The sequence below is a fragment of the Lissotriton vulgaris genome, chromosome 3_1 (genome assembly GCF_964263255.1).
Source record: "Lissotriton vulgaris chromosome 3_1, aLisVul1.2, whole genome shotgun sequence".
Lineage (NCBI taxonomy): Eukaryota > Metazoa > Chordata > Amphibia > Caudata > Salamandridae > Lissotriton > Lissotriton vulgaris.
In genome coordinates this window covers 1,047,544,399-1,047,559,039 of record NC_141689.1, presented here as the reverse complement: position 1 = coordinate 1,047,559,039, position 14,641 = coordinate 1,047,544,399, and the positions used below count along the sequence as shown (strand labels likewise).

The window sequence follows — 14,641 nt, the reverse complement described above, 5'->3', positions numbered from 1 at the left end:
TGAGGTTGTACCAATGGTACAGATCAAATAGGTTGGAGAGATCCAGGAGAGAACAGGAACGGAGATTAGCTGCAATGTAGGACAATCAGTACAAGAGTCTGAGGGCTCTAGAAATGCTGACACGAGGGGGGATTGCAACTAGTTCAGTTTAAATTTTGATGATGACCACGAGAGGTCATCAAAGGGGGGAACTGAGAGAGCGCAAACTGAACAAAATGCATGAGTGCACCATAAGTACAAGTCGGTCGCACAAACCATAATAGAAGTGCTTGTAAGTGTTGAAAATACATTCACCTACAGTTAGACTTGTGTATTTAACATAGAAATTTTATATAGAAGTGGGACTGACGCAGAAATGTGTGGAAAATATTTAGTCTTATTAGACGTGATTAATCATGATCCATGTTATGTAGCTGCTAACGGAGGAATGTCATGCTGCAAAGCATAGAAGGGAACAGGCCTCATGGCCAGGGCAGAGAGGATTGGAAATGTACACTTATACATGACATGGATTGCACTAATGTTATTTAGTAATTCTGTTTATTCATTAGACTTATATTTCATAGAAGTGTTTCTCATAATCAAGGAATAAGGTGTTAACATGTTATTTTAATTCACGAAAGGATTTGAAGAGAATAAAACCTCTGCGAGAAGGGTTGTAGGCCTGAAGAGAGAAAAAGGTTTTTTCTGATTTGCACGTGCTGGTACATGTCGAGTTGTGTCGAGAAATAAGTTGCAAACTTCTGTTAGAAGTCTATGAGAATTGGGATCCAAGTTGCGGATGTCTGTCTGCAGGTGTGAGGGGGGTTCCAATCAAAAGTTTGATGAATAGAGCTCTGTTCGAGTAGACTGGTACAGACATGGAGGAGGATTCCGGAATGTTTAGGGGGTATCAGCGAGCTGGAGAAGAAGCCTGGGAAGCAAGGTCAACGCTAAACACGAGGCCCAAAGGAAGATCATCATGGAAAAAGCCAGAACCGACACCACGTGAGGGGCGTCTCTTGAGGGGCGTTTCAACTGTAATTGTGATTTTGTATTAGGGACAGCACTCCTGGGTGGAGAGAGAGCAGATGCCTGGGGACCTTTCAGAGAGCGGATGGGTAGGCAGAGAGGGGTCATGACTGGAGATCATAGGTTTTCACCTAAGCCTAAGAGTGGGTGAACTTCTTAGGAAGTCATTCACAGCTGACACCTTTGAAAGGTTGGGACTTTGTTAAGTAGGGATACCATCCAGTACAGAGTAGGGACAGCCTAACCTGATTCCTTCCTTCCTTTGTAAATGACGGATAGATTGCAATTTGTGTCTATTCTTGCAACTCTGATGATCCTGGAATTAGTTTTAGTGATATTCTTTGGTCGCCTAAGAGCCTTTAGAGAGCACATGTTTGTATTAGTGCCTTTATATCTTTTGAATCTCGTTTTGAGATGCCTGTATTTGCAGTTATCATTGACTCTATAATAAACCTTTGAAACTTAGAAGTAGTATGTGGTTTTTCAGAGTCGAGCCCATTATTAGTCAAACTAACCTGGTATTGGATGCACTTTCTTTCCTCAATGACAGGCAATAAAGATTCAGTCGACCTGAACGGGGTTTAGATCTGGAGTGGTAAACTAGAGATCAAAAATCCCGCCCTCCCATATTCAATGACCATTTTCTTTGGATTGTTTAATAAAAAGAATAATAAAATAAGGGCATTCCCTCATTTGCATTGGGGTGTGCTCCGTTGAAATAAAGGAATCCCTTTGCCTCTGCGCCTGTGCCATATTACAGACGCAGGCGCATAGGCAAAGAAGCTGTCAGGGGGCGCACTGACAGTGCACCACCTAAAAGGTGGCACACTGTTCGTGCACCCCCTGATAGCAGCCCTCTAAAGGGGGAAAGGGGTTCCCATGAACCATCCACACATCCCCTTGCAGGTGGTGCAGTCACTCATTGCACCCACCTGCAAGGGGATCTCTAATCCCCTTTAAAAGTGCAGGTGGGTTTCCGCCTGCACAGAGAAACACGGAACGGCAGCTTTAAAACCGCTCCCTATTTCACTTGAATGCACTGCCCCCAGGGTAGCACAAGTTTGCAGCTGCCCTGGGGGTAGCACATTCTATGTAATAGGGCGCACTTTCACGGTTTGCACCTAGCGCACCTGTTTTAAGGTGCACCAGGACGCAAACCAGAAAAGTACACCCTATACATAATAGGGCCCCTGATGTTCAAGGGACTTGATTTAAATTTGAGTGTGTGGAAGCAAACAATTACACTAGTGTCCAGTCACCATTTTATGTAGCTCTAAAAATATATGCTAAAGCGTTACAGAAGCAAGTCTTCTAACATAGTTTAAACTTGTGATGGCTGCCCTCACACACTTGACTTGACTCCCTTTTCCATGTTTCCAGGATCCTGCTGAGACAAGACGACTCCCTGCAGATTCTAGCACCGGTTGAAGCTGATGTTGGCTTCTACACGTGTAATGCCACCAACCCCTTGGGTTATGCTTCGGTCTCCATTGCCATCACTCTTGCAGGTACAGAAAAACCATTGATTGCAAATAATTCCACTTACTGTTGTTTGTCAATACAGATCCCAGGACAGTGTCATACTCATTACCTTTGATACATATGGAATGCACACTTCATATGAAGAGGGAAATGAATAACATGCACTTTTTAGGTATTCAGACTTCCCAACAGGTCTTTGAGTGCATTGGGACGGAGACTATTGTCCCTCGGTGATGGTACTACTTGAGTAAGACCGACACAATATTCAGGGTTTGTTTAAACAGGCGCATGCTGCCGCTACCATGTCATATTGATGAAAGGTTACTTGATAAACAGACATTTAGTTCTCTCCTTAAGCAGCTATTTTCTTTAAACATTGCAAAAGGGGAAAGGGAAATTTAAGTTGCACCTTCCAAATGTTGCAATAATTATATTCAATTTCGTTGACTTTACTCATTGTGTTTCCAGTCTTCTGCTTCAGTGATGGAATGGAATGTAGGTGATAGAGAACGTACATCCCATGGTACACTAAAGTATACCCTGTCTCTTACATAGAGGTGGGCTAGCCGCTGAAAACTCGAGCCAGGATCGAGCCTGAAACCTGGATCTGGCTCAGCTCGAGGTTTCAATCATGACGAGCCGAGCTTTCATGTGTCTTCTGTCAGCCAACCTCCTTGTACCCTCATGCACAAAGAGATAAAAAAAATAATGCATTAACCTTTGCGGAAAAAAGGAGAGACAAATAGCTACCCATTTAGAGTCTGATTTGTACAAAGTGAAAGCAAAAAATCCAGTTTAATCTCTGCTTCCCCCTTTTCCAATTCATGTGATCTTAAGCAAATATTTTACTTTACCTGTGCTCCTTTTTTTGACTATCACTTATGAAAGCACCTTCAAATACCTGAGCTCGGAATACCAGCTGTACAAAAACGTACTGTGTTTGATTAATAGACTAAACTGTTGCTCTATCCATAAAAATATGAGCCATATATAGGGTTCACTAGACAAATGTCTTGGCTCTTAGCTCACTAATAGAACTGTCACCAGTGTGGGGGCTGAGATCGTTTTAAGTTCTTGTTTAAAAAACCTACTTTTAATAAGTACTTCTCAGTGCAGTGCTATAATGTGACGGATTTATGTAAACGATTCCACATGTCAAACAAATACATTTTATTTGACTTATGAAGAGACGTTGTCATATTTTATGTGATGTTTGTTGTATGATTTACATGGCATTTTCAGGGCTCTGCTCGGCCACAGGCTCTAAAATCCAAGGCAGACCCTTTGCTCGACTCTGACACGACTTGTCCTGTTAATTTATTGGCTCACCCACCGATAACTCTAACTTCACATCCTGTCAATACACTGTGAAACAACCGCTATGTAGTTTTGGATATCGAAATGGGAAACATACGTTTTTAGTCTGCACTTGGCCCGTCTATCGCCATCTTGGAAATGAAGAGCTGCAGAAAAGAAAAGGCCAGAAGAGCCGCCTTCTCAAGTGACACACCTGTAAAATAAATCTCTTCAAAGATAATCTCAAGCATCAATGATTAGGAAATTCTTTCATTCTTCCCCTTGCCATGTACAAGGTGAATCACTCTCTCCTCCCATAACAGCAGTGCTTAATTTACAAAAGAATAAGTTCCAGGGTGCAAAGTTTTGCTCAGAAGTGCTGATGCTATTGAATGTCAGTGTGCTGCATACCGAAACTGTGCATTCTGGATTTCACCTCATGCCTCTTTAATCCACCACCAAACCACTGCTGCCCCTGTATTTCACTCTTTTAAGTTTTACATATCCTGGTGGTGAACAACTCCTACCTTTGTTTTTCACTACTGTAAGGCCTAATTCACTCATAGTACATTGTGTTGCCTTATTACATTTAGAACTATCCTATTTGGGTTCAAATTAATTGTATTTTTTAATCCTCTTTAATGGTAAAGTCAGATTTTAGATTACAGTTTTGAAAAGGCCACTTTTAGAAAGTTGGCTTTTTTGCTGCCCTATACTTTCTGAGGCCTTGTAGGAGTTTCCAGCTGCCTGGGCCTGTTGATTGCTCTCTCATCATGAATGCATATCATGCCCAGATAGTGAAAAATAGGACCTGGGTGTGGCTGGGAGAAGGAACATCCTGCCAGAATGGAAGGGGGCAGCTGTTCCCTGCCCTACTTACAATTCAAAGGAGCAACCTCAGCACACTCACAAAGATCTAGACCTCAAGCGTTTGTAACTCCAGGCATCTCCAACCTGAACAGGAAGGAAGGAAATTCCAACACCATCTGTGAAGGGAAATGTCCAGAAATGTCTTCCACTTCAAAGCTGGCACCAGGGATAAATAGTAAACCCTCAGGTCCACTCTTCACTACACTCCTGGACCTGCGGATGCCTGCAAAGGACTGAGGCCTGCCTCGATTCTCAGAGGGCTGCTCTGCTGCGACCAGATGATTGCCCTGTGGCTTAAGGCCTGCCATGTTCTCTAGAGGGCTGCCCTGCTGCTTGAGGCCTGCCTTGCTGTTTTAAGGAGAGAGGACCATCTCCTTGAACACAGGATTGCCAGGGTGACTCCAAGGGTCAGTTGTCTGGCCTCCTGTTCTGGGATACAGGGACACAACAAGCCCAGAGGCCTTTCTGTCCTGATGACCTGCTGCAACTGGTCTTGCCTGGTCCTACAGCTGGGCCTGCCTGGACCTGCAACTGGACTTTCCTGAGCCCTGCTGACCTCTGCTGGAGTGAGTTCCTGATCTCCAAGAGATGCCTCCAAGGCCCTGGTCCCTTGGATGACATCAGTTGAGTTCCTCCTGCGAAATCCTGAGCTTTTTCAGCAGCAGGAACCTGGCCCCTGTATCCAGACAGCACTCCATTGCATTTGGCCTGAACTTGTGACCGTGTCCTGGTCTACCATGACCGGATACCCACAGTCAGCACTTTCTGCTTCTTGGCACTGTTTAACTTAAACCTTAAAAATTGCACATCTCTGGTTCTACTGATTGGATTTTTACAGTTTTGGTTTCATTTAATTTATTATACTTTATTCTTCTAAACTGGTGTGGAATATCTCAGGTTATGTTTTCACTTTAATACTGGTAGTGTGCTGCATAAATACTTTACCCAGTGTCTTTAAGTTAAGCCTGAATGCTTTTGTTCCAAGCTACTAGAGGATTAAGCACAGGGTAATTTAATTACTTTTTTGGTTCACCCTGAAGGTTATGGTTGATGCTTGAGAAGGGTTTTCACCTTCCTTGATGAAAAAAAACAATTCCTTGCACGCCCTTGTGTGTTTTTCACTCTCCTGCTCAAGGTCAAAGTCTGATGAGGAAAAATATGTGCTGGTCCCACTTGCAACCTCCAGCTCAAATTAAGCACTGTCTCGAGCAATACTTTGCTTCCCGATTTGGCACTCCAATGCAGACACAGAGTTGCATACTCTCTCCTCCGGGCCACCAATAAGGGCGCACACAGGAATTTTCTCCCTAATGTGTGTTTTTTGTCAATTGCTGGACCCGCTGGCCTTTAGCTGTAAAATTTCTGGTGGAATTCATGTGAGGAAAAACTGCATCATTGCAAGTTTTCACACAGCTTTGCAGAGAAAAAGCCATGAGATTACAGCGTTATGCCCCATTCTGAGGTCATAACTAGTGAAAAATAAAAACCCCACGGTGTAGGTAATTCCAGGTGCAGTGTTACCGCATCAGATTTCCGTAGAGGAGAATGACTTCCACAGTTTTTACAGCGCGCTGCCTGTGCGCAGGCGGGGAAGCACACGGCTCCGTTGTCTTCTCTGAGATTGACTCAGTGCCCGCAGAGACCGGATTCCTGAAGTTTCACATTCTCATGAGCAGAGTGTATTTGGTCAGGTGTGAAGCTGAACTAGATCATAGAACGGGGGCTTATCTTGATCAGTAATTATTTCCTGTAACTGGAACATTGTCGGCGGAGCCCTTTTTGCAATACCACTTAGTGCATACCGGTCGAGGCTCTTTAGAGGATGTCATAACAGTGTTATCGCCCCTGATCAATGGAATGCTGTCACAACATGCTAGACACAGTTCGCTTTTTTTAGGGGCTATTTTCTTTATACCTTTAAGGAACACCAAGTTAAAATGCCTACTTTACGTTTTGTGCAGAAATCGTTAGAGAGGAACAAAAGATCGAAAGTGGGGAAAATCAACAAATGTAGTCAGAAAAAAAGTGACTGTTCCCAGAATCGATGGGGGCTTGTATTCCAATCTCCATGTTTTAGGGGGCTACTGCATCCACTCCATTGTTCTCTGTTTGACTCTATGCCCACAGGTTCGAATTCCGTCAGGTCCTTTTAGCCTTCCACCTCCTGTGGGTAATGAGTTCCATTGAATATGGCACCCCTAAAAATTAGCTGTTCGGCACCAATATACTCACGAATACATGTGCACTTTATAAATACACATTGCTATGTGCACGAAAGTGCTCCCTAGATGCAAGCTTCTCTCGAAAGGTGGATGCAAATTCGTGGGTGATTGTCACCAACTAAAATATCCTATATGTGGGACTTGTGTAAAAAAAATGAGAGGGTGGGCTCCAAATGTGACTCCCAGTCTTAGATATGCCTTCCAAAACACTGGATTCACTTGTGCAGTCCTCAGAGGACACAAATCCTAGATCTGAAAGAAAGCAACGGTCCTGTGCTACAGGTGAGTCCTTGTTCTTTGCCATTCAAATGATTTTGCTCTCCCTCTGGCGCCCTGTTCTCTTGGAAAACGAAAACCTAAGCTATCACATTTTATCATAAACTGAAAGAAAAAATGCTGGACCTCTCTACCGGATTCAGACAAACTCGCCTGCAGTGAACTGAGGAAATACTATCACAAGGCAATAAAGCATTTAAAAATAGGCCAAGCTCACCTAAAACATAATTGAGGCTTCAATTAGTACACATGACATTTTGGTTTACTTTTTTTAAAGAAAGTTCAAATCTTGAGGTGCTGGAAATGTGTTATGCACATCGCCAAAAACTTTGTGAAGACCTGATTTTCTTTGAAGCTAAGATCTCTTCTGTTCCTAAACCCATCATCAACAACACAGCACAAACACCGGCTCAGTCATTTAGCCCCACACTGGAACTTCAGTCATACTTTTCCGATTTTCAACACGTCAGAAAAGGCTGTTAACTATTTGGCCCAGAAGATGAATGCCTCCAAGCACCCTGTGGAACCTCAGCCTGCATTCATGAACAAGCATTTACAATGCAATGGTTTTGCCTTTGTTAAAGTTTGAGCTATTGGCAATTCTCTTGACATTATTTTTATTTATGTTTTTTTTTAACATAAATAAATGGCATTGTCATTTGCAATGCCACTAGCTTTATCTTTCGCAAATGACACCCACAAACACCTACAGAGAGCCCCCCCAACACACACCCACACAGAGCCCCCCCACACACTGCGAGCCCCCCCACACACTGCGAGCCCCCCCACACACACTGAAAGCCCCCCCCACACACAGAGAGCCCCCCGCCCGCACACAGAGAGCCCCCCCCCCCCTTGTCTGGCAATGTACATCAGGCCCTCAGAGTTAATTGTGAAGAAAGACAAGAAGGAGAGAGAAATGGAGAGATGGAAATAAAGGGTAGGAAGAAGAGAGAGATGAAAAAGGAGAGAGGGGCAAAGAAAGGGCAATAGGAAAATAGAGAGTGCAAGAAAAGAAGGAGAGAGAGTTGGTGACTGAAAGAAGAGAGTGAGAGAAGGCAAATAGAGAGGAAAGGCACGCGAGAGAGTGCAAGAGAGAGAAGCATGATAGATAAGGAGGAGGAGAGAGGACGCATGAGAGAGAGATCAAGAGAGAGGGAAGGCAGGAAGAAAAGTAAGGGCAGAATGGAGTGAGAAGGCAGAAAACAGAAAGAGTAAAAGATAGAAAAAGAAGCCAAGATGAGGAGGGAGATGGAGAGAGTACGCGGGAGTAAGAACAGGAGAGAGAGAAAGCAGGAAGTAAAAGGAAGGTAGGAGGTAAGGCATAAGCAAGAAGGAGGGAGGGAGAGAGCAGATGGAAGAGGGCGCAGGAGGGAGAGGGACAACAGAGGGAAAAGAAAGCATAAAGGAGATGGAGATAGAGATAGAGAGAAGAATGATAGGGAGGAAGAGGAACACGGAGAGGGTTGGAAAGAGGAAAAGAGAGAACAGATAGAAAGATAAAGAGTTAAAAGAAAAAGAAGAGAGAGTGCAGGAGAGAGAAGCATGATAGAGAAGGAGCAAGAAGGAAGGAGAGAGAGAGCAGATGGAATAGGGGGCAGGAGGGAGAAGGAAGAGAGAGCAGAAAGGAGAGGGAGATATAGAGAAGAGAGAAGAGAGAGCAATAAAGAAGTAATTAAAAAAAAGGGAGAAAGTGCAAGAGAGAAGCATGATAGATAAGGAGGAGGAGATGAAGCATGAGAGACATTAAGAAAAAGAGAAAGCAAGATAAAGAGAAATAGAAAAGAAAGACAAGAGAGAGAGCAAGAAGGAAGGAGAGAAAGAGATCCATTGATCTTTGATGTGACAAGAAACGGCGTCCCTGGGATGGGACGATAATACGGGGATTATATCATTCAGGGGAGATTCATGGGCTAGGAAAATAGTATCCATGCAATTTCGGAATAATGATGCATTACAGCGTCAACTAGCTGCTGGGTACGGTAGCTGGTTTTATGTGGCTTGAAGGATGAACTTCACCTTTTACAGTAAAATTGCTCCATTTAGAGTGGATCCCCGTAAGGACTTTAATGACCGGACTAGTTTTCAGATCACAGGAAGAGACCAGAGTGGACCCTGTTCCAAAAAGGAGCTGTCAGAAAATACAAAACTTGATGCAAGTTCTAAATTAATGCAAAAAAATGAAAATCTACAAAACTGTATTCAGAGCGTAGGTCCAGTTTTTACTGTGGATTTCCCGAATATTAAACAAAAAACATTGCCTTCAGCAAGCTCAAATCCACACAATCTTCTGTGCCTTGCAAAACACTTATACAGCGGGCCTCCACACGATCAAACCTGTCGCATTTTGCAAACATGGCACACTTTCTAAGCTTTCTAATTTACTAATGGTGGGCACTTATTTTAGTCCATTTTCTGTCGCAGTCCTACCCTGACAGTAGCCTAGATCTTTCATCAGCACCCTGTCCCAGCCTGACAGCAGCAGCTTAAGTATGAACCACCTCAACAGTAGTCTATGCCCATCAGTCAAAAGCAAGACATTCTTACCGGTTTATAACAGGCTACAATATCAGATCAGTCTGTCAGCATCCTCTGTTAGATGCTCGGTGTGTGATTCTATGCAAAGACACATCGTGCCCAGACTTGAAGTTCTTTACAACATATCTGTGCTGCACAACAGTAGATAAGTGCCTTCTCTTTCTTCAAGTATGTACAGAAACTTAAAGCAATGATATTTATAAAAACTTACTTCAGCACTACTTGTAAGAATAGTTCTAGCAAAAAAAGCATAACTGCACTATTAAATTGTAAAAAGCAGTTATGTAATACAGCACTGCTTAACTTGCATGATAAAATGTGCAAGTATAGTCAAATCCTCTATTTCTTCAAAACACAACTGTTGTTTCGGTATCGGTTCTGTATTATCTATCACAAAGAGAGAAAGAATGAGATACTCACACACCAGCCCAGGGGCGGCGGGTCGCGCAGCTGAGACTGTGCAGTGCAGTGAAGTGAACCAGCAGGGTGCAGCACCCCGAGTACTGAAAGCCCCCCAGAGTAGCAGTCCTGTGTTAAAAGACACTAGGTGGTGCCGACAACCTCTTCCAGCGTTGAGGGGCCTCGGTGCACCCCCGTCACCTGCGTAGACTTTCAGTGCGACGCCCACTCTAAGGAGAGTATCCTCCCTCAGTTCGCAGCTCGTGCTGCAAGTACCTCGGTGTGGCAATGCCCTCCCCCGGGTATGCAGGGCCAGGCACGCCGTGTCGAGCCCACTGTGGCACCGACAGCTCGTTTGCCTACTCGGGCGGCGGAGAAACAGCGCTGCTGCTCTTCAGTTTGTCGGAGGCCGCCTCAGACTTTAACAACGGACACGCGCACCGAAAGCAAACAGGAAGTGCCTCCATCTATCGGAAGCGTCACCCTCACGCTTACGGCAGGATCAAAATTCCGCCAATAGCAGCGCGTCCCGAGCAGGAAGGCAGATGCCGGCAATGCCGGACCAGATTCAGGGGCGTTCCCGAGAATTGGCTTTCGGCTGACGTAGCGTGACGTAGCCAAAAGCCAAAAATTCTCGGGAACGCCCCCGAATCTGGTCCTGCATTGACGGACAAACGTGTCTTCCAATGGCTAGCCTCCATTTATCGAGCTAGCCAATGGAAGACGGGGGCGGATTCTAAGCCCCATACTATACTCATTAGGTTTTCGCCTGCGCGAAAAAGCTGCGCAGAGCGCAGCTTTCGCTAGGCAAAACCTAAAAAAGTCCGCCCATTCACTGAAGTCACTCTAAGCCACGCTTAGTCCGGCTTATCATTACCATTTGCAACAAGACATGCCTCTCTCCCCACCCCAATGAGAAATGGAAATGTAATACCTCATGTGGAGGTGGTTTGGACTCAGTAGAGTTTATTTACAAGGAGTTAACGCTACCAGGACGTCACTTTTTCTGACATTCTGATTGCGTTAACTCCGCCTTATTTACAAGGCAGCGTTAAGACACTTAACGTGGCTTAACACTTTCTTGTAAATAATGCCTTTATTCATTCAGCACTTAGCGTGAAAGGGGCGTGCAATGGGTGTTACAGTGGGCGTTCCGCCGAGACACCCATCACTTTTTGATGCTGCCCTATATTTACAATACAGCCAGGGAATACCTTGGCTTAAGCAGGTGATACGAGGAGAAATGTTTAATTTCTCCTCGTATTTTGCTCTTTCCACGTGTGCTGCCTACCCAACACACATAGATAGAGCAAATCGGCGATAAAGACTGTTTATGTGCAGGAAAGTGTCCTTTCATCCACATATACAATTGCCCCTGCAGCACAGACACCCTGGAAAAATGGCACTAGGGTGCCTGCACTGGTGCAAGGCATTTTCTTTTTAGCACCAGCACTAGGGGTAACTCAGGGGTGCCCCGCATTCTTGTGCATACAGCACATCTCTGCGTTTTTTTAAACTGTTAGAGCGCAGCGCTACCAATTTTACCTTAACACTGTGCTCCATCGGTTTCTTCTAAATATGCCCTACTATTTCTTGATTGTATGGTGTTCTGTTTTTGTGTTTTGTTTTTTATGAAGTGGGTATAAAAAGGTCTCCCACATTTGTGCTGCTGGCTGTTTTCCGTATAATATTATTAAACATGTCTGCATTCTGGCAGAGATCTGGCCGGTGTCGCAGCAGTAGGTACGGAGAGTTGGTTATTTCTGTGTGCATCCATTCAGGTATGTGTGCTAGCAGTATTTTGTCTGAAGTACTAAACTTGTATTTGGAATTCAGTGGGAGCGATGTACTCTACCCTTTTTTATCACATTCACCACCAACCCTACACAGAAGAAACATTACGGCCATTAGTGAACTTGGGGAAAGGGAAATGGCATGAAAGATAAAAGAAAGACACTGGATATCACCTTCTGAGTCGACTTTGAGGTGGGCAAGGACATCTTAAGGTCAAGATCACTGTTCAAAGACAAATTAATGTCTTTAGTGCTCTGTTGTTTAAAGTATGACTTCTAACCCAACTGTAGATATAATATACTTTAAGAGTATCTATGTGTAACCCATTCTCTGTGTCCATGAAGAGAAGCTGATATTTCTGAAACTGATACATAACAAGATTCAATACATTTGAAGGGGAGTGATAAATAAAAAAAACATGCTAAAGCGCATTTTGTAAAAGGCGACGTCCGGTTGAGAGCAACCAAAAAAATAGCACTATGACATACCTTGCTCACAGCCAGCATTGCCCATGTCACAGCACTTTTTTTTTAATTTACAGCCATGCTGCAGAGCAATCACGCTGCTGTACAACAAGGCAAAAAAACATTGACAAAGTAAATCGATCTCACATAGATGAGACCTATTGACTTTGCTTATGCTTGTTCAGAACTGATCCAACAAGTGTTAGGTACAGATTGATGTTCGGAAATTTGCAATGAAATGAATAAACCTATTGACCTGAAACATGGCCCAAGCTTTCGCTGTCAACATGACCCACTCCTACTATATGAGTAAGGATATGCCTGCAATCACTGGTTGTCTCTAGGATTGAATATGGTTGTACCACACTTGCTGGTCTACCAAGAATCTCCACAGCACCCCTAAAAGCCTGCCTTAATACAGCGGCAAGACTTATAACAGGATCGAGGAAATTTAACCATATCTCGCCTCACTTGAAAGCCTTAAACTGGTTACCGTACGAAGCCAGAGTACAGCTGAAAATGGCTTGTATCACCCATAAAGCGATTCATCACAACACACCTAAATATCTCGCCCACAAAATAGAAATTTCAGGAAAAAACAGACCTGTCAGGGGTGCCAATTATCTGCTCCTGAGACCACCCATCTTCAAAAAGAAAAAACATATGAGAGGACTTTCTCAGGCGTAGCTCCCAGGATTTGGAACTCCCTTCCCGCAAACATCAGAAAAATTACAAACACTGCAACATTCAAGAAAGAAATTAAGCTCTTTCTTATGAATAAGTTCCTCCCATGGACAAGACAAATGCCACCGAGGACTTATCACTAATCTGATGACCAGATACCCAATAGGGGAATAGAAATGATATAGCCTTGAAGAAATACTACCTCGGAACGTTGTTAACTCATGTATTGATCAATACGGACCCTTTATTGTTCCCCTATACTAGCTTTTTAGTTGCTAGGTCGAAAACGACTATATTTAAGTCTGTAAGATTTTACTGCTCTATGTACATTGTGTTTTCAACCCATACCATATGATGTTAAGCGCTCTGATACCCATGGGTCATGTCCGCGCTATAGAAAACTGTTAATAAATAAATACACAAATAAATAAATAAATAAATACCAAGATAAATAATGCATGGATGGGCCCATGACTTGAAAGAGTGAAATATGCAGTGCTTAATTTGAACCAGTGCTTTCCAGTGCTCGGGACAGTAAGTTAATTATCCACACTGGCACTTATGACAGCCTACCACATGATGGCACTGTTAATCTAATTTTGAGATGAGCACAAAATACATTGTTTAATAATGCAATATACGTTAGAAAATAAAATGTGGCCTACACCATTCTTATTGCATTGAGTGGCCTGAAATAGTCTGAATGGCCACACTTATAGGAGTGTGATAGTTACTCGTTGTGTTAGTATTGTCATTGACAGCACTGGCAGGGCCGATGGGTGTTACAAGCTGAAGTGGCCTCCTGATAAGGGCCTTGGAACTTAATATTTTAAAAAATAAGCACTGGAAATATGTCTTTGCCCATCTAGACTGACTCTGTAAGTTGGTAATATATAGCGATCTATAGAGGGTTACCAGAGTTGGAGAATAATTAGCCTTGATACAAGAATGCTGTTTTCGTCTCTTATTTTTGTCTATTTCTTATCCACATAAATATGTGTGACACATTATGCTACATCCTTCTCTGTTACCAACAACACATCAGCATACCACTAGTATCCTAATGCTTGCCTTTCTCTGTAACTAACAATTTTATTTTTTATCCTTCTGCATAGGGAAGCCACTCATAAAAACATTGAGAACAGATTTAATCAACACCGACTTGTCCGCCATCACCACTGACGTCGGAGGCACCGTGAGAAGTATCCGGGGAGCTAACATAACAATACACTGTCAAGTGGCTGGTAGTAAAACTTTTTTATGTTTCACCTGTGTGTATGTGTTGAAACAATGCTGTGTGAAAAAATATCACAGAGCAGAAAACTAGCGCCCATTGGGACTGGTAGCCCACACCTACTATGGCCCATTTACAAAGATGAGATGTAGCATTTATGAAAAACGTGGGTAAAAGAGCCTGCTGCTGATGCTGCCAAAATGCTATGGTTGCCAAATAACAATTCTGCCTAGCCTTGATTCTACCTCATGTCTCTTTCTATCATCCCATACACTTCTTGCATCTTTATCCCAATCCTGCAGATCCTTTGTCATCCCCACTTTATCCCTTGGTCATTGCTTTCCTTTCTTTCTTTCCCTCCTACTTAACTC

At 43.5% G+C, this 14,641-nt stretch overlaps 1 protein-coding gene across 1 annotated transcript in view; it reads left to right on the top strand.

Moving 5' to 3' along the window:
- ADAMTSL1 (ADAMTS like 1) overlaps positions 1-14,641 on the top strand; it is a 796,153-nt gene that overhangs the window by 662,396 nt on the left and 119,116 nt on the right. The window contains exons 20-21 of the mRNA XM_086961466.1: positions 2,392-2,519; positions 14,152-14,280. Of these exons, the coding sequence (XP_086817592.1) occupies positions 2,392-2,519; positions 14,152-14,280 (257 nt within the window). The remainder of the gene's footprint in view (positions 1-2,391; positions 2,520-14,151; positions 14,281-14,641) is intronic.